Genomic DNA, 19,401 nt, shown 5'->3' with positions numbered 1-19,401 from the left:
GGCTGCAGGCCCTGCCCCTCCATCACAGAGGGGAGAAGGGCAGCAGCAGGTGGCTGAAGGCACAGGGAAAGGTAGCAGGAGCTGCAGTTGCAGATTTCCAGGTGGGGAACACACCTGGCATGCACCCTGCAACCAAGCCACTTGCCCTGCCCCTGCACAGCACAAGCTCTTGCACCTCACTTGTTGCCACCACAGACCACCCTCCAGTTCTCATCCAACTCCTTACTTGCAGTGTCGGCCCCCCAGTCCCCCTGCTGCCCCACACTGCCCCTGCACTGGGACACGAAACCAACACTCCTGCTGCAAGCTCCAGGCCAGGTGCAAACAGGGGGCAGGGGGCAAGACTGCAGGAGATGCCCCCAGAAGCCAGTGCAGGCCCTGCCTCCCCATCCCTAGCTTTGTGAGGCCTTGCAGCCCGTGCCACTGCCAGCAAGTCACCTTCCCTAGCCAGGAAGGGCTGCAGTGCCTGGAGCAAGATGAAGCCCAGCTTTGCTGGGGTGTCTGAACACCAACCCTAAAGAAAATGCTGCCACCTAAATCTGCCTTTTGCAGTAGCTAATGACTGCCAGCACCGAGATGGAAGGGGAGAGGAGATGGCCAAGGACTCCTCTTTGGGCAGCAGAGACCAGCTGGACATGGCTGGCTGCATCTCCCAGCATCCAGCAGCAGCTCTGAAGCTGGGCTCTGAGGCTCTCCTGCACCTGATCCCACTGAGCCAGGTCCTTACTCTCCTCTCCCAATGTCTGGGAGCCTTCCCCATTTCCAAGCCTTCCTGAGCCAGGTGTGTGGGGCAAGGCTCTAACCTGTGTGTGGTTGAGCAGAAGGGCATCTCCCATGTGCTCACAGCCCAGGGCCCCTCCCCAGGAGGAAGGGTGGCTGTGCAGCCTGGAGCCCCATGGGAAGAGCCATGTGGCATGGCAGGGAGGGCACCACCGGTGCCACTCCTGCCCACAAGGAGAGCAGGGCAGGGCAGGTGCTTTGTGTGGGACCCTGACCCAGCAAGGATGGTGGGCTGTGATGCCCTCTGGCAATATGCTGTGCTGGGCAGCACTGGGCAGCTGCAGGCAGCCCTGGCTGCCTCTTTGCTGTGCCTGCATCGGAGGCAGAAGCTCTTGGAGGTTCCAGCTTGACTGGCCTCGTCCAAAGCCTACATGAGGCAGCACCCACGGAGCACCCCACACTGCCTGGGCTTCCCAGAGGCAGGCACTGCAGAGCAAGCCTGTGCTCTGGTGGGGGTGGGGGTGGCAAGAGCGATGCCCCTGCCGTGGTCCCGTGCCACAGCTGTGCCCCTGCAGTCCCTGCCACAGGCAGCCCTGGATTAATGCAAACACAACTACAGCTCACACCCAGAGAAGAAAAGGAGCTGTGGTTAACAGAGGTGGCCTCTGGCCTTCTGACACGGTGGGAAGTCATCTCCTGCTTCAGCCTCCCACCTCTCCTCCCATTGCATCATGCAGGCAGCGGAGCCAGGGCTGCGCTGCAGACACAGTGACGCACCTGGAGCTCGCATTCCTGGCCCATGACAGAGCCAGCATCCAGATTCCACAGCAAGAAAAACCCCTTCATCAGCCCCTCCTGGATGAGCTTTCCACCATCAAAGCACCACACTGCCCCAGCGCTGTGATTCAGATAGCTCTGCCTTCAGAGGGAGCCGGGCAGGGGCTGGCCAGAGCCGGGGGGCCCTGCCTGGAGCTGCTCCCGCGGGAAGCCGTCCCGGCGGCCACCGCGGCCGCGCCGTGCCGCGCTCCCAGGAGAGCTTCCTGCTCCAAGCAGCATTCCTCATTCAGTCTTGGTTCTGCTGCTCTCTCTTCACCTCAGCAAGAGAAAGGGAGCTTCGGTCCCTGCCCTGCAACACAAATATGCTTAGGCTGAGACAACACTTCCAAGGACAAGTAAGAAGCTGCAGCCGGACTGAGCCTTCTCATTGAGACCTCTGTTTGCTACAGACTTGCTTTACACCCAGCTGCTGAGGACACACCGAGCTGGCAGGATCCCCCCCCGCCAAGAACAACTCCTGCCCAGGGCCCACCACACACCCAGCCAGCAGCTGCCCAGCGCTGCCACCCCACTGCCCGGCGCTGGGAGCCACTCCTCGAATGCTGCAGGCTTCAGGCATGCTGCAGTGGGTCAAGCAGGAGCCCTGAGACAGCTCCTCTGGTGACACCAGCTCCATCAACCTGCCAGCTGAGTTTCTGCAGCTCAAGTTAAGCAGGGGCATTTTCAGCCTTCCTCAAGGGCCCTGTGCCACACTCCCCAGGAAAGTGCTCAGCAGATCCCAAGACAGGGCTGGGAGCACAGGCTGCTGGGGAGGAGGCTCCTCTCTGAGAGCAAAGCAAGCAGCACATGGTGGGCCAGGCAGCAGCAGCAGTGTGGGCTGCCCTTGCTCCTGCAGCCAGCCCTGCTGCAAGGCTGGCTGGAGGTGCCCACACCCTCCAAGCCCTCATCACAGGCAGTGCAGGCAAGACAAATACTCTGGTCTGGCAGGGCTGATGATGTGCCTAGGACACACTCCCTGTTCGAGGGGATTTCATCTGGAATCCATACATGAGAAGGAGGGGGACCTGCCAAACAGCACCCAGCTGCCTCTGCTCTGGGTGAAGCTGAAGCAGGGGGCACCAGCAGCAGGGTGGGGTGGCTCTGCAGGCAGCCCTACGCCCTGCTGGGTCCACCCAGCACCGGTCCTCACCCAGTCCCACACTGTGGCAAATGTACACACTGGGAATTGCCAGGCTACAGCAACCACCAAATATTTAGATACACTCCAAGCCCTTCCAAGCAGCTCTGCTGCTCTCAGGAAGCTGCCCAGGGTTTGCTCAAGAGTGAGTGACCTGCCCTGGGAAGGGAGCCCAGCCGGGTGCTGCTGACAGCTGCTGACTGCATGATGATGCCATTCACCTAAGAGAAGTGATGACTCAGCTGGGTTTCCCCTTGGCCATTCTTTCCACAGAGCAATGGGGACCCTCACTTGCTTCAAAACCATCTGGAGCAGAGCAGAGCAGAGAGGACATCAAGCATCCAAGTGCACTGATGTGCTTTTTGGGCTGGGGCAGCTCATTTGCTTCCCAGCAGCTGGTGTGGGGCTGGAAACAGCGCTGGTAGCTCAGGGATGCTCTGGCTCCAGCTGAGCAGAGCTCACACAGCAGCAAGGACTCTTCTGCACCAGCAAACAGGCTGGGGGTGCACAAGCATCTGGGGCAGCTGACCCCAGCTGGCCAAAGGGATACTCCAGCCCACAGGACATGGTGCTCAGCAGATGAAGCTGAGGACAGAAGAGGAAAGGGGGGGGGGGGAGGACGACACTTGGAGTGCTGGTGTTTGTCTTCTCAAGCCACTGGGAGAGGTGATGGAGCCTTGCTCTCCAGGGGATGGCTGACACCTGCCTGCTGAATCAATCTCCTTGTTTGGCTGTGCTTGTCCATGCAGCTTTTGCTTCACCCATTCAACTCCTGACCTCAACTCAGGAGTTTTCTTTTACCCTTCCACCTCTCTCCCACCCTACCAGGGAAGGGTGAGTGTGTGGCTTAGTTGCCAGCTGAGGGCAGATCATGACAACTTGCCAACTCAGGAGGATCTTTACAAGCACCTGCCTAAAGAACACAGGGTGTAGACCCACCCTCACTGTGTATCAATCCCACCTACAGCACCACCAGCAGGGCTTCCCATCCTTACCAGTGCTCTGGAACCCCGAGAAGCACACTCTGAAGCTCACGTGGAGAAGCACCTGCCATGCTTGTTACCAAGGCAGGCCATCTTCAAGAGAAGAAGGGGCAGGGTAATGGGCAGGAAAAGATGCTTGCAGAGCAGTCTTCCTGTCCCCAGGCCCCAGTCCTGCTGAGAACACACTGCATGTACCTGCTGCCATGGGACAGCCCATTGCAGAGGAGGGAGGACAGCTGCTCTCTGCAGCTGGGAAGTGAGGGATTGTTCCTGTCAACTCCTGCGCCCCAGCCACCACAAAAGCCTGCCTGGAACCTTTCAGCAGATGGCAGCAGCAATGTGTGATCAACCCAGAGCACACCTTCAGGGGCACCACAGCTCCGGGTCAGACACTGCAGCCTAGCCAGCCCTGCCAACAGCACAGCCAGGTCAAACAGGGGAAGGGGGAAGCTCACCCGACTGCCTACACTCCCCTGGGCTGGGCTGGAGGAAGCCTCTCACCAAAGTGCCTCTTGCAACATGTGGTAAGTTCCCTTATGTGGTGCTTGGGTTTCTGTGGCCCTGCTGAACCAGCAGGGTTCATCAGAACACCTCCTAGCAATGTGCTAGGTCACCCTCTGCGGTCACCCCACACCTTTCACCTCCTGCCCAAACAAGGCCATTGCAAAGGGAAAACTACAGCAAAGCCTCAGCCACTGGAACTCAACCCCAGCTAACCACACTCCCCCTACTCCAGGCACCCCTGAACTTGCTGCCTGGCAAGCAGCAGGTTTGCAGAGGGAGGAGGGCAGCTGGCAGGCAGCTGAGGGCCTCCCCACATACCTGCAAGGTGTGGCTTTGCCAAGCTGACTCAGGGCTGGGGCTGGGCTCCTGCAGGCAGGGGCACGCGTTCCAAAGAATCATTTCCTGTTCTCCCCAGGCCAGATGGAGGAGATGGGGGCAGGAGAGAGGTTTATCAGGCACAGATAATCCCCCTCCCCAGAGCTGCTGGCATGAAGGGCAGCCAGGGACGACTGCAGGGCCTGGTGACTAAGGCAAGGGCAGCAGCACTGGGCTGTGACTAAACTATTACTCATGGCAGGAGGAATCTGGAGAGGGACCCACATTCAGCTTGCTGGTTGCTTTGGATACTTCTGCAGCCAAGCACAAAGGAGAGCTTTGACAATGAATCAGAGCCTGCTTTAAAATTACAAAGACAGACTTATCTACCAGCTTTGTGTCAAAGTGATTTCAGTGCAATCATAAAAGCAGCCCAATGCTAACCACAGAACACAGGCAATGTGTCCAGCCCCAGATGACTAAATGTAGGCCCTGGACAGACAAAAATCGTTGAGAGAGGGCAGCAGAAGTGGTGTTTGATGAATGCATAGTGGGGATTCCACTTACCTGTGAATCACAAAGAAATGCAAGCATGCTGTCAAAGTTGGCTGGAAAGGCTTTCTCCAGGAGATTGAAATAAATGAACACAGAACAGAGTAGAATTAATCAGGTTGGAAAAGACCTTCGAGATCGTCAAGTGCAACCCATCACCCAACACCATCTGCTCAACTAAACCTTGGCAAAATCAGCACAGACCCCCCTGAAGAAAACCCCTCCTAAAAGGAGTTCTGGGATACTGTGGAAGCACCCAGCTCCTGAAGGGTTTGAAAGGAAGCAATCAACACCCACGGCAAACATTCTCCTGCTGCTGAAATCTACAACAATCCACCCAGAATAAAGGTGGGAGCAGTGAAAAGAGAGAGTCATCAACTTCCAGCCCTCCCTTCCTCAAGTCTTTGCCCTCTCAGCTCCTTTGTGTGCTTACTTTGCAGTCCTCAGTGCCGGGAAGACTAACAAAGAATTACTAATTAAGCTGTTGCCTGCAAGAAAAAGAGAGTCTGAAGACTTGTGGCAGTGAATGATTAGCCCCAAGGACAGATCCGGGCTGGCAAAGGCAGCCCCCTGCCCCCTGCTGCTCTAAAAGGGAGGTTTAGGCTGGGCGTTAGGAAGAAGTTCTACACAGAGAGAGCGATTGCCCATTGGAACGGGCTGCCGGGGGAGGTGGTGGAGTCACCATCACTGAGGCGCTCAGGAGGAGATTTGATGGGGTGCTTGGTGCCATGGGTTAGTTGTTTAGGTGGTGTTGGATTGGTTGATGGGTTGGACGCGATGATCTTGAAGGTCTCTTCCAACCTGGTTTATTCTGTTCTAAAAACACCTCCTGCCACCCAGAGCAGCAGCAGCCACAGCCACTCTCCACAACCTCATGAGGGGTGGAAGTTTTTAGCAGCCATCCCAGTGGGAGAGCCTTCCAGAGAGCTGGGAATCCCCTCCCAGCTGTGATTCCTCCTTTCTGTGCCTGGAAGATCAGCAGATGATGTTTTGCAACCAGTGACTTGTGCTCCATTTAACACAGGGCAAGCTGCTTATGCAATTTGCCAAGCAGAACATATTTGTGTTTGATCTTTATCTAACACATCAGAACTAGTGCTTCAAAAAGATACACCTCCTTTTCCTGTGCTTGCTGAGGAGCAATTGCTCCCTTTCAAGGTGCCTCACACAACCACCCTACCCTCCCTTTGTCTGGGACCAGAGGTGATGCCCTGTGCAGAAGAGAACCAGCACCAAGCACAGGTGAAGCTGGGCTGCAAGAATGCAGCTCTTGTGCTGTGACAAATGCCATCAGGGCAGGCTGGAAGGCTTTAAACAGCAAGAAATGAGTGAAGTCATTCCTTCCTCACAGCCCTGGGAGCAAGCAGTGAGACCTGTTATTCATGTTGCCAACCAGAGAGTTGGTTCAGGGAACAGAAAGAACTAGAGCAGCATTAGCTATGCCCCAGCTCCCCCTGGGTTTCCCTTAAATGTCTATGGCCCCAGTCCAACCAGAGGATTGTGAGGCTTGGAAGGGACCTCAAGGATCATCTAGCTCCAACCCCCTTGCCATGGGCATTTGGAACTAGATGATCCTTGAGGTCTCTTCCAAGCTCAGAGGCCTTCCCCACACATTCTCAACCTGCCCAGCATTTTAAAGCTGCTTTTTCCTCTTCCTCAGAGAAAGGTTTCATGTCAAAGCTGAGGAATGAGAATGCCTCCAAGAAGGAAAGAGGAATAAATGAGCCTCAGATACTCCCTTCTTCAAACCAGGCATCTCCGTGGAGGGGAGCCTGCCCCTGCAGGCTGTGCCTGTGGATGCTCCCCAGCTGACAGCAGGATTAGGCAGGCAGCTGGACCACCCAGGTCCTCCAAAAGCAAGTTAAGCCTCCAGCTCTGCAGCCTGAAAAGCAGGAGCAAGTCCTCAGGGAGGGCACAGACTCAGGCCTGGATGACAGAAGCCAACACAAGATGATAAAATGTACTTCCCAGGAACTGACATCACCAAGCCCGAAGGGCTGTGCCCAGACACATGCAGCTGCCTCAGACACCCAAAATCACAGCAGATGAAGGCTACTGCTTGACCTGGTCCTCAGAAGGGTGCAATGAGGCTCTGCAACTCACCTTCCCACCAACCTCCACAACCCCTGGAGTCTCCAGAGTTTCCTCCTTGCATGGATTCATGCTAGGCCAAACGTTAATCCTACATGATAGCTTCACTTCCGTGTTCCACCTGGCCCCACATCAGCTCTCAGCCTCCCTCCACAGCAAACAGAGGGAGATCACCAGCTCCAAGGATGAATGACCCTCCAGAAGCATCCCTTGTGAGTGCAGGCAACATCTGGAGATGGCCAGAGAGTTGATGAAACTGCAGTGTGGGATCCAGGGGCAAGAGGAGCAGATACCACCACTCTGAATTCCCAAACATCAGATATGGTAAAGCCAGAGGGGAAGAAGGGGGAAAACAATGCCCCACCAACCAAACCAACATTCAAACAGAAAACCCAAACAAAACCCCCCAAAGCAAGGCACCCTGCAACACCCCACCTTTCAGAGCAGCTCCCCAGCAATGCCCCAAACCTGCACACCCCCTGCCAGAGGAGCTCTGTACCTTTGCAAAGGACAATGGCAGCCAGAGCCCCAGGCTTGGCTCCACAGGAGCACACTGGCCTTCCTCAGGTCAGAAAGCCAACAGGGCTGAAGGCAGGCCAGGGACTGGCCTTGTCTATGCACACACTTGCTAAGAAGGGGAAGCTTCTGTGCCAGCATCTGCTTCACACAGCGTGCTGGGTACGTGCCTGCCTGCCAGCCATGGAACAGGAGAACAGCACACTCAGCCAGAGCAAAGCCTGCTGCAGGCTACAGCACACAGGGCTGCTCTTGAGGCTGCTCCTCTCCAAAGCAAGCAGCAGCATTCCTTCTTGCCCCCTGTTTATTTAGAGAGCCCCTCACACATTCCTGGAGCTAACCATGGGATGAGCTCCTGCACCGTCAATTGCAGGAAGAAATTGGTCTCTTGGGAACAGCTTCACAGTTGCTACCTTCTGACAGCTGCTCAGTGGCCTGCAGGTTTCACCACAAAACTCAAGAGATTTGTTTTCACATCATTAAAGCCACCCTCAGGGTTGGCCTCCAGCCTGCTGCTTTCGGTGCCGAAGCCCAAGGGCTGCTCGGAGCTGCCACACAGCACGTCAGGGCCACACCAAGCAGGTCCACCCCAGCCACAGCCCAGAGGACACCAACTCCCAGGCTCAAGCACTTCCCCCCAGCCACACCTTGCCTGCTTAAATCTTTGCTCCCACAGGGTACAAAAATGGCTGTGGCAACCACCAGAAATGCCCTGGTGGACTGCTGGAGAAGGGGGGCTCCACCACTGCGTCTCAGGGCGGCAGCAAAGCCACTTTAAAGCTCCTGGAGAAAGAAGATTAGAAGAATGGAAGCTGCAGCACGAGCCAGCTCGTGCCCAGGCAGCACCAGGGAAGAAGTCTGTTGTTACCTCTGGTGTCTGCTCACCACGAGGCATGGCAATGCAGACACTGCTTGACTTGGCCAGGAAGGAGCCCTGCAGCACCAGCCAAGCCACAGGCGTCCACCATCAATGAGAGCAAAGAAATCCTCTGTGTTGGACAGGGCAAATGGAGACAGAATTGCAGGGCTCACGTGAGGAATTCCTGAGCTAGAAACCAAGCACTTTGGGGCAGCTTTCCTGCTCAGATGTCCTGCTCCAGGCAGACAGAGAGGCAAGCAACCAGCAGCCAACATTCAGCCTCACTGCCTGGGAGACAAACACACAGCGATCCTGTGCTCAGGGGTCAGAACCAAACCCCAGTTCAGGCAGAGGCTGCAGGCTGCTTTTTCCCCTTCCACAATGCAGCTAAGTTCAGTGGCACAGGGTGGACAGAGCTGCCCAGCAGAGCCCCCTCCTTGTTTGTTATTTTTAGCCATTTGGGCTGCCAACGCCTGACAACCAAATGTGCTGAATATAGCAGGGGGGAGCCAGGCTATCAGATGGGAGCAGAGAACACACCACGGTAATCACTCTCCCCACCCCTGACCAAGAATCAATTTTCCATGTCTTTGGAACATCACAGAGCTGGCTCTTTTGAAAATGCCCCATTTGAAACCAGGATCCCTCCAGCCCCACAATGGAGGTGGATAACACTTCCTGACACAAAGCATTGTTCACAGATCAGGTTTCCTTCAAAACAAGGCAAGAAAAACATTACTTGCTTTTTCTCCTAATACTGCACAAACATTGCTGAGCTAAAAAGAGTCTGTGCTCATCCCTTTAGAATGCTTTCAAAATAGATTGAACACATACCCCTCTGACTGTGAAGCACAACAAGAATCTGATAGTATCAGGGCTGGAAAAATCCAATCGCTGCTGCTGAGCAGCCACCTCCCCTGGTGCTGCAGGAGCAGCCATGGCCACCACCTAGCTTCACCCGGTCTGATGCTAAACCACAGCCCTCTGCCTCTCTGAAACCCCTCCAGGGATGGAGATCCAACCTGTGCCACTGTCCAAGAACCCTTTCAGTCAAGAAGTTCCTTCAAATGTCCAACCTAAGCCTCTCCTGGTGCAGCCTGAGGCCTCTTCTCTTGTCCTGTCACTTGTCATTAGGGAGAAGAGACCAAGCCCCATCTCACTCCAGTCTCCTCTCACACAGCTGCAGACAGTGAGGTGGTCTCCCCTCAATGCACCAGTTCAACAGCAGGGGAAGTGAAGAGAAGGCAAGTGAGGCAAAGAGTAACAGCAATGGTGCTCTGCAGGGGAGACTGGCAGAGGAGGGAGAAGAGCAATTTTCACTACAGATGCAAAAGCTCACAGCTTTCAAAGTGCACTGTGGGAGCAGTGAATGGCAGGAAACCCAGCTGACATCTCTGAGGCAGGTGAAAGTCCAGATCTGCATCAACAGCCAGTACTCAAGAGCCCTCCTTGCCAAGCAGCTGGCTGCATTTACAGAAGAGCTCAGTGAACACAGCCCTCTGTGCTGTGCTTCCCTGCAAACAGCACCAGGCAAGCAGCGAGAGCGTTCCTCCGATTCAGGCTGGTATCAAATGCACACATACCACAACGCCTTGGCAAGAGCATCCTGACAGCAAGGCCTAACTGGCTTAAGCTCACTCTCCAGGGGTAGCCAGAACAGCCACAGGGATGGATGGAAGTGCCCCTGAGCAGCTCCAATCAACTACACTAAGTGAGGAAGTCAAGCAAGCACTGTGGTGGTTAACAGTGTCAAATATAAACCCAAGCACTGAAACCCTTCAGGTTCCCATGACAGGTAGGGGGAAGTTTCAGCCTCTCTTGGTTTGGTATTTATTGTACAAGAATGCAGTGGAAGCACAAGGTCAAAGGTTCACATTCTTTCCTGCTTCCCTCACAACTTGCTTTCAGGACAGCAAAATCCCCTACTCTGACTTGGACTCAGGTACTTCCCCTGAGACCTCAGTTTCCAGCAGCTGCCAGTCTAAAAGCTTCTCCTCCTCCCTGGGAATCCTGAGCTTAAGGAAAACCCTCTTCCACAGAACTGTCAGCCAGCTGGAAGCAAAGTAGTTAAAAGCTGGCCCTGAATGTTCACTCAAACTGCTGGCAGTTTTGGCAACCTGAGCCTTACCTATGCTGGTTAGAAAGAAAAACCAATCCATGTGGCAGCCACCCTCCCACTCCTCCCACCTTTGCTGGGACCTCCAGTTCAGTGGCAATGACCAGAGGCTCACACAGCTGGGAGCTAGGAAGCAGACAAACACATCTGCAAAGCAACCAGCTTTGGGCTCGGTACAGCAAGGGTTATAATTTGGGGGGAATTCCATTCATTCTGCTCAACTCAGCAATCAGAGGTTCAGGTCATCAGAATCAGATCATTCCCCACCAGGAACAGGAAGAAACTGAGCTGCACAGCTGCAGAGCACAGCAGCCACAAAGCTGACCACAGCCCAAGGGACGCAGCAGTAGGGGACCCAACAGGCAGGCTGTAACCAAGGCTGCCTCCAAACCCAGACACTCTCCTATGGTGCTCTCCAAGCCCAGCTGCAGGGCTGCCTTTGCAGAAAGCCACTGGCACCTGGGATGGCTCCAGAGTAGCTGGAATGCAATCATTTTTATCACATGGCCATACAAAACCCTGTACCTTGTCTGCATTAACAGCACCTTCCAAATGCAGCCTGTCCATGGAGGGTGCAGAAAAAGCTGTCCTGGCCAGAAGCCCCTCAGTGCCTGGGCCAGAGCACACTGCAGGCACCACAGTCCATGGTGATTGCTTGCCCACAGCTGCCCAGGCAAGCTGAGTTTTAAGAGGGAATTACAAAAACCCCAAAAACTCTTCTTCTGCTCTACCATAAGCAGGAGACAACAGAGACAGAACTGCACAGGCTCAAGTGGGTTTGAACACTGACCTCCTATTCCTGCTTCTCCCTGCCTAGCTGTGTCACACACTCACCTTCCCCAAACAAGATAAAGCCAAGACTGAGTTGTGTCAAGCTGGTTCTCTGTCCTTTCCCTAGAACTAAGGAATGGGGCTTCATATCAGTTGTCTTTTAGGGTCACTAAATACACTGCTGGCCTTGGGGAAGAACATTTTGAGCATCTTCCCCACAGAGCTGTGCACTGTACATGGAGGCACTAAAAGGTGGGCAAGCCCCACTAGCTGGTGTGCTGGAACACTGGAGCCTGCACACACCCCACTTCCACACATTCCTCTTTGCCTTGACAAACAACACAGAACTGCTCTGACCACATCTTCCCATCTCCCCCTAGATCAGGTCTTCAACAGCAGCCACAAATGCATGCCTAGGGCAGAGTCTAAGGCCAGGGAGGGCAGTGCTCTGCTTCCTTCTCATGCTTTCCCAGCCTCCAGACATTTTTAGCTCGGGGACTTCCTGAGCAGGATGCCATTTCCACGTGCTTGGTAATTCTCAATGGATTTCTCCTCCATGAATTTGTGCAATGGTCCTGAGCCAGAGTAAACCTGCAACATCCACAGCACTGGCAGAGCTTCACATCATCTACCTGCTGCACATAACCACACACACACTCTTATGGTCCTGTTGATCTCACTTGAATCCCTCACCCCCGTTGTTCACATCGGGACACAGAGCAATCAGCCAGTCCCTGCTGGGGGGGGGCAGATCTAGCAAAGAAACCAAGTGACATGAGCCACTTGTAGCTCACTTGTTAAGAGGTTCTACACTTCACCTGCTTGCAGTCCTCCAGGATGCAAAGTACCAACTGCAAGGGAGGGATGCAGCAAACAGCATCTTGGTGACCTCCCGCCCTCTGCTTTCCTCGCTGCTCCCTGCCACAAACTTACCTCCAATTCCTTAATTTTCTCTTCAGCTATTCTCTGTTTCTCTAAGAGCTGGTTGTGAATCACTCCTTTGGACTGAAGGATAAACCTGCCAGCAAAAAAAGAAAGAGACAGACAACTGTTGAGTGGTTTTTAACACCTATTGCACACCCAGCTGCATGCAGACTGAACCGCAGGGAGCTCACCCTCAACTCGCAGCACTTTGTGCAGAGGCAGAAGAGTTGCCGGGAAGGCTCACACCGACCGCTGAGCCTGGCTTGCACACAGATGGCCCCAGAAGACTCTCATCCCTTCAAAAGGATCTCAGACAGTTGATGGCAGTTAGAGAAGCCTCTTTCCAGGGCTCAAAGCCACTCATTAGCATTTTAGTGCCCACAAGCTAAACAAATCTGCACAATAAAACCAAAGCTTTCCACAGAGAGAGGCTGAGAGAGTTGGGGTTGTGCAGCCAGGAGAAGAAAAGGCTCCAGGGGAGACCTTACTGAAGCATCTCTGCAGTAAAAGAAAGATGGAGAGAGACTCTGTGCCAGGGCCTGTAGTGCCAGGACAAGGGGCAAGAGTTTCAAACTGGCAGAGGGCAGGGCTAGGCTGGGCACAAGGAACAAATGTTGTACAATGGCAGTGGTGAGACACTGGGACAGGCTGCCCAGAAGAGCTGTGGATGCACCACTTCTGTTCAAGGTCAGGCTGGACAGGGCTTTGGGCAACCTGATCTAGTGAAAGATTTCCCTGCCCATGGCAGGGGGGAGGCTGCTGGACTGGATGGTCTGTGAAGGTCCCTTCCAACCCAAACCATTTTGTGGCTCAATGAGAGAGATCCAGGAGCCTCCACCAGATTCACAGGGCCATGGCACACCTGCCTTGACTTGAGCTTTCACATCTCCCACTGCTCAGGGCTTGACTTTAGTTCATGCTGACCTCCAAGGCTCCCATGCTTTCTCCATTCAGAAGGCTTTGCTGTGGGGGTGTGGTGGTTGTTTCTAACTGAAACTGCAGCCACTGTTTTTCATGTGTTCTGGGATTTGAAAGATGCATCCATAACATCTTAGCTGTGCAGTCATGCTTGTCAGCATGCCAAGAGCTGCCCCACTTGCTCAGAAGAGCCTCTGAAGGAGCACGAGCATCCAAAGCAGCTCTCGAGCACATGGCACTGGCATCCCACACAGAGGTAAAGGACAACTAAGTCCAAATGAATTTTAGGAACCCTCCATGATTGTTTTTCATCCTTCCAGACATAAAGAATGTACAAGCCACAGATTCATCCCTTCCCTACTTAGAAAGTCCCCCAGGGGATTTAGAAGGAGCCTCCACGGGTCATACCAATGAGGTCAAGGTCTCCCTCCAGCCTCAACGAGGGTCAGTGTCTTCCTGCCAGGTGACAAGAGCTCATGCTTGCACAGTTAAAATGAGCAGCTTTAGACAGGGCAGAATCAGAGTGCATTCCCTGTCTGCTCCAGAAGAATCTGCAGCCAGCCTGCAACGCCACCTCCCGCGACGAGTGACATTACTGACGTGCCTGCTCCGGGCCTGGGAAACAGGAGCAGGGATCTGCCATGGCTTGAGAGCCAGCAGGCTCTGCAGCAGCAGCCCAGCAGAACACCACCTGCCCCCTGCACTCCTGAAGCTCAGGGGAGTGGAACCAAGGGTCACTGGCACGGGGTTGCAATTAAGATTCTCTTCAGTGCCTCCAGTAGCTGCACTCCCCAACTGCTTCCTCCTCTTCCTCCCACTCCCCTCCCTTGCTCTGCTTCACCTCCCTCTCTACAGTAACTTTCACTGCATATTTCACACTGCCACCTTCCCAAATCTCTCCTCCTTTCTTCCCAGCCTTACCTCCTGTTTCCTACTGGGGTCATTGTCCTGTGCCTGCTCCTGTTCTTGGTGGCACAGCTCGCTCACACTCTGCCCCCTCAGTCACCCCCTTTCCATTGAGTGCCCCCACAACCCACTTCCACACAGTGGTAATGTTCTCAGGTTTCAGCACACATCAAACTTCTGAACTCAAATGTGGGGTTTGCTGTCTTGTGAAATCAAAGCCATGACCATGCTGCCGGGACACAGAAGCTATCAAATGCAGAGCCTCTGGGTCCAGCCAGGCAGGAGACACTGCTCAGGGTCAGCAGCAACCTTGAGCCTGCAGTACCAGCAGGAACAAACAGCAGCCTTCACACACACATATCCCCTGGAGATTCTGGGGTGAAGGCTAAAACTCTGCCTTGCTTCTGCAGTAGCTGCCACCAGTGAAAGCTCAAAGCTGCAAGATGCCCTCAGCAAACAAAGCCATCAGCCCTCTCCCACGTCACAGCTTTCCTGAGCCTGTGCTTAGGAACATTTCCTTCACTATTTCCTTTTTTTGTGAGGGCAGCAAAGAAGAATGGAATCCCTTTTAATTTGCTTCCCCAAACTGTGCAGCCAGATTCATCACTTTGGCTTCATGTCTAAGAAACAAAGTTAACCCCCAACACAGCTTGATCTGCAGCTGGGAGGGTCCCTGCTGGGGCAGAGGCACTGAGTGACCTCAGCCAGCTGAGAGCCACCATGGGCAGTAAGGCCTCTGAAGACAGGCCACTGCTGTGCTGCAAATGCCAACAGCAGTCACTGGGGAAAGCATCCTCCCTGCCACGCTCCTGCAGTGCTCTGGCAGACCTGCAACAGCAAACTACAACTGAAGGGCCCAAGTTAGCACTGAGGAGACTCCTGTGGGCAGTGGGGGACCAACACAGCCACCCCAGCTCTCCCTGCAGCAAAGAGCAGGCTGGGCCCTGTGCCCATTCACACACCGCCTCAGGAGTCCCTGCCTTGGCCAGGAGCATCCTTCAGAAGGTCTTCACCAACGTCAACTTCAAGCCACCCACTTGAATTCCCTGACAGAAGCCCTCAACACAGAGGTGCTGCCAGAGAAGCTGTCAGAGGGTTTTGAAGACTGAAGCTGTAAATCCCCAGCCACAACTACCTGCTTACAACTGTGCCTTCACTTTACAACAGAAGGACTCAAAACACTCATCAGCACTTCCAGCTTCAACTATGGAGATCTCAGTCAAAGCTTTTACCTAAGGAAATGATGTAGCAAGGAGGTCTCCCCTGAGCCTCCTCTTCTCCTAAGCAACCCCAGCTCCCTCAGCCTCTCCTCACAGGGCTGTGCTCCAGACCCCTCCCCAGCCTTGTTGCCCTTCTCTGGACACCTTCCAGCAGCTCAACATCTTTCCTAAACTGAGGGGCCCAGAACTGGACACAGGACTCAAGGTGCTGCCTAACCAGTGCGGAGTCCAGGGGCACAATGACCTCCCTGCTCCTGCTGGCCACGCTGTTCCTGATCCAGGCCAGGATGCCATTGGCCTCCTTGGCCACCTGGGCACACTGCTGGCTCCTGTTCAGCCTACTGTCAGCCAGTACCCCCCAGGTCCCTCTCTGCCTGGCTGCTCTCAGCCACTCTGACCCCAGCCTGCAGCACTGCCTGGGGTTGTTGTGGCCAATGTGTAGCCACATCTGGTCCTGCCCTGTTCTGGATACTTCACCATTTTCCAGGGCTCCATAGACAGAAGTAAAAATTCAAACCAAAGCAGATGAGAAGGGAAAGGTTCAGAGGTGTGGGGTGCTCGAGGCCAGCCATGCCCAGTCAAACCTGGGCTGCCAACACCAGCAGCATCGGAACCGGCTGCAACTCTGTGCTGCAGGCTCCCACTGGCTGCCGCTCCTCCAGTGCAACACAAGGAACAGAAATAGAGCACAAGGGAACTGAAAGAGAAATCCCACTCTAAATATTCCCACTGGGTTCTATTTTCCTCTCTCAGCTAGCTCCACATGGGGATTTGTTTCCCTAAGGCAGAGAAAGGTGGCTTCTCTTCTCTCTGAGGCTCACTGCTTTCTGAAGGGTTCTCCTCCCCGTGACAGATTTCTACCCCTGGTGCCCCTTTAGGCAGTGTTTACACAGCACTCCCTTATGCCCTGGTCAGTGATGTCTTCAGGCTCTGGCCAGGCAGGTCAGCAATGCTGTCAGCTGCATCATCTGTCTGCTTCTTTGTGTCACAGGCACACACCCACGGCGCTGGCCGGACGCTGTCAGTAATTCCACAGCCCAGCCTGTTTGCACCAAACTCTGCCTGTTTACTTGACTTCAGGACACAGCAGGCACTGGAAGATCCTTCACTTCACCAATGAGGTTATGGAGATGTTTGTTCAGCACACACCAGCCTTCATCATGACACCCAAGTCACTGCAGTTATTAAAGGTGGGGCGGCAGTGATGCTCAGATCTCAGCTTTTCCATGAGGAGGCCTCTGCTCGGCTCCTGCCCGCTGCACCCAGCTTCAGCCTCTGCCCCTCAAGCCCCCAGGGACAGGCACCTGGCCCAGACAGGAGCACTCTTTCCTCCTCCTGTTCTGCCTAGGGAACACGGTTCAAGGCTTTCTCCTGCACAGCAAGAGCTTGTTTGTATCAAAGAATGACAGCCAGAGGGAAGGAGCCACACAGCAGAGCATGGGGCTCCACCAGCCTGCACGGCAACTCTTCCCCCTTGAGCCCCTGGCAGCCCTGCTACAGGAACCCGGTGGGATACCAGGGAAGCCTTTGTGCTCCCCCTGCCTGACACTGGGGTACATCCCTCTGCCTGGCTTCAGGGAGAGCATTTTACAGGTGCTGTTTTGCCAGAGTAGTGAAAAATAGCAGACCTGAAAGCCCATGCAGCCTGGCTGCCAGCCCAGCTGATCAGAACCCCAGTCTGTGGTTCCCACTGCAGCTGGCAAAATCTCAGCAATAAAGATCCTGAAAACTATCAGCTGTGGACAGAGCCAGAGCTTTGTTGCCACACATTTACTGTACCCCTAAAAAAAAAAGCCCAACATGCTGTGCTGTAGCCCAGCACAGCCACTTCCATGGAGCACCCTGAATCCAAGCCTTTCCATGAGGCTGCTCCAGCAGAGCAGTTGAGCTAAGCCCAGTCATGCCCTTATCTATTTAAAGATGCTTTTTAATTCTGAACTTGCACTGCTGCTCAAGCTTTGAGCATACTCAGCAGGGGATTACTGCATTTTAAGTACTGTTCAAAGCCAGTGGAAGAGAGGCTTCCAAGGAGCTGATCCCAAGCAATCTAGCTTGATTGAACAGGAGCTGGCTATGCACAACTGCATGCACCCTTCCACTCTCCCAGGGTCTGCTTATGCTCCTTTGTGGATCACAACAGGCACTGCTCATACCCCAGCAAATTCCAGTTTTAGACACCCTAGATTAACTACCCTTCCAAACAAGACAAGCAAGTGATATCAAAACAAGGGGGGAAAAGGGGGAAAGGGGGGGAAAGGAAAGGAAAAAAGGAGAGAAAAACAAGGGGGGAAATCCTGAGTCAGAGGTTGTGCTGCCATCCTTTGAGGGCCACGAAAGTCATCAGGGGGATGGAGCACCTCTGCTAGGAGGACAGAGCTGGGGCTGCTCAGCCTGGAGAAGAGAAGGCTCCGGGGAGACCTAACAGTAACCTCCCAGTACCTGAAGGGGGCTCCAAGAAGGTTGCAGAGGGAGTGTTTACAAAGGCCTGCAGGGACAGGACCAGGGACAATGGTTTGAAATGAGAGCAGAGCAGATTTAGACTAGATGTGAGGAACAAGTTCTGCACCGGGAGGCTGTTGGAACACTGCAACAGGTTGCCCAGGGAGGTGTTGAGGTCCCATCCCTGGAGATATTCAGGATGAGGCTGGAGAGGGCTCTGGGCAACCTGCTCTAGTGAAGGATGTCCCTGCTGAGTGCAGGGGGCTTGGACTGGATGAGCTTTGGAGGTCCCTTCCAACTCAGGGCATTCTGTGATCCTGTGGTTCATGGCTAAGGGTTTCACACTTTTCAGTCTGCTTCTGAGTTTCCCACTGGGCAGCTCCCACACCTTAGCCAGAGAGCTTTCAGAAACATTTGGAGTTGGAACTGCTGAGCTGCAGCTCCTCCTGTGGTGGGCTCAGGGCTGGTGGTCAGTCAGCACATCAGGGCACCCTCAGCATAGTTAAACCTAACCTTTTCCCCTGGCCCTGCCGATGGAGCACATCCCTTCAAGCAAAACAAATCCTGCATCCTATGTTGGGAGGATTCTTTTTTGACACATTCCAGGAGCAGCAGTGTACAGTCCACATGTAATTTTACTCCTGCACCCAGAGGCAGATCTGCAGCAGGAGCTGTTTGGGAGGGAGCTGGGCCAGAGCACACTGGCAGCATCTCTGGTGGGCAGCAGGAGCTGTGCAAACAGCCTGGCAGCACTGGAGCCCGCACAGAGACCAGGATTAGCAGCACTGGCAGCAGTCCAAACCAAGTCTTATGTAGGCCACAACAAGGGTAACTTTTACTCAGCTGAACATTTGTGAGCCATAAACCTATTTACTTTAAGGAGCTAAAGGAAAAGAACAAAAAGTGCCACACTGTTTGCTTACTCAAAGCTCTCCAGAGGCTGGCCCAAGGCCTCCAGCCTGCCCTGCAGAGGGGCTCTGGGCTTTGCTCTGCACTTCAGGCCATGTTTACATTGAGCTTTCTCCCTTTTTCATCTGTCAATAGCTACAGCATATTACATTACCTCAAGCCAAGATAGTAACACAGCTTGCAAACAGCAGTTTCTGCATTGCCAGACACTTAACTAGATGGCAGATTTATACCATTGTCCACGCTTGCTGCTTTAAAAAGCAAAAGCAGGACTGTACCTCTGAGTGTGCATTAAACATAGCACAACTCAAAATAATCAAGCAGGGCTGTGAGAACACCACCAATTCTTTCTGAGGATTCAACTGGCATAAGTGGGATTTTAAAAAAGAAGGGGGGGGGAAGGGCAAGCAAAAGCCTCCTCCCTGTGCTGCAGGAATTCCTAGTATTTGAGATTCAGATCACTGGGGAAAAAACTGCCAGCTGGCTGCAGCTGATGGAGGTGAAGTCTCCATGAGCAGCTTCTCCTCACCATATCCCTGCTTTAATGCACTTCTTCAGCACGTAGCAATGGTGACCTGGAGCTTGTGGAGCAAAGGAAGCTCAAAGAACTCCAGCATCCCACCTGATGCAGATGCACTTCAAACAGGTTTGCTGCAGGCTAGGCTGCACCATGTGAGAGAGCTGAAGGAGCAGAAGACAGTAAG

The 19,401-nt window shown here is 54.1% G+C and overlaps 1 protein-coding gene across 1 annotated transcript in view; it reads right to left on the bottom strand.

Moving 5' to 3' along the window:
* The window catches only part of PFDN1 (prefoldin subunit 1), a 30,760-nt gene that overhangs the window by 2,975 nt on the left and 8,384 nt on the right, over window positions 1-19,401 (bottom strand). Inside the window, exon 3 of the mRNA XM_054177712.1 lies at window positions 12,315-12,399. Within this exon, the coding sequence (XP_054033687.1) occupies window positions 12,315-12,399 (85 nt within the window). The remainder of the gene's footprint in view (window positions 1-12,314; window positions 12,400-19,401) is intronic.

This window comes from Dryobates pubescens, chromosome 44, assembly GCF_014839835.1.
Source record: "Dryobates pubescens isolate bDryPub1 chromosome 44, bDryPub1.pri, whole genome shotgun sequence".
NCBI classification, from domain to species: Eukaryota; Metazoa; Chordata; class Aves; order Piciformes; family Picidae; genus Dryobates; species Dryobates pubescens.
Note: the sequence above shows the minus strand (reverse complement) of the source record. Positions and strands in the feature narration are given on the sequence as shown.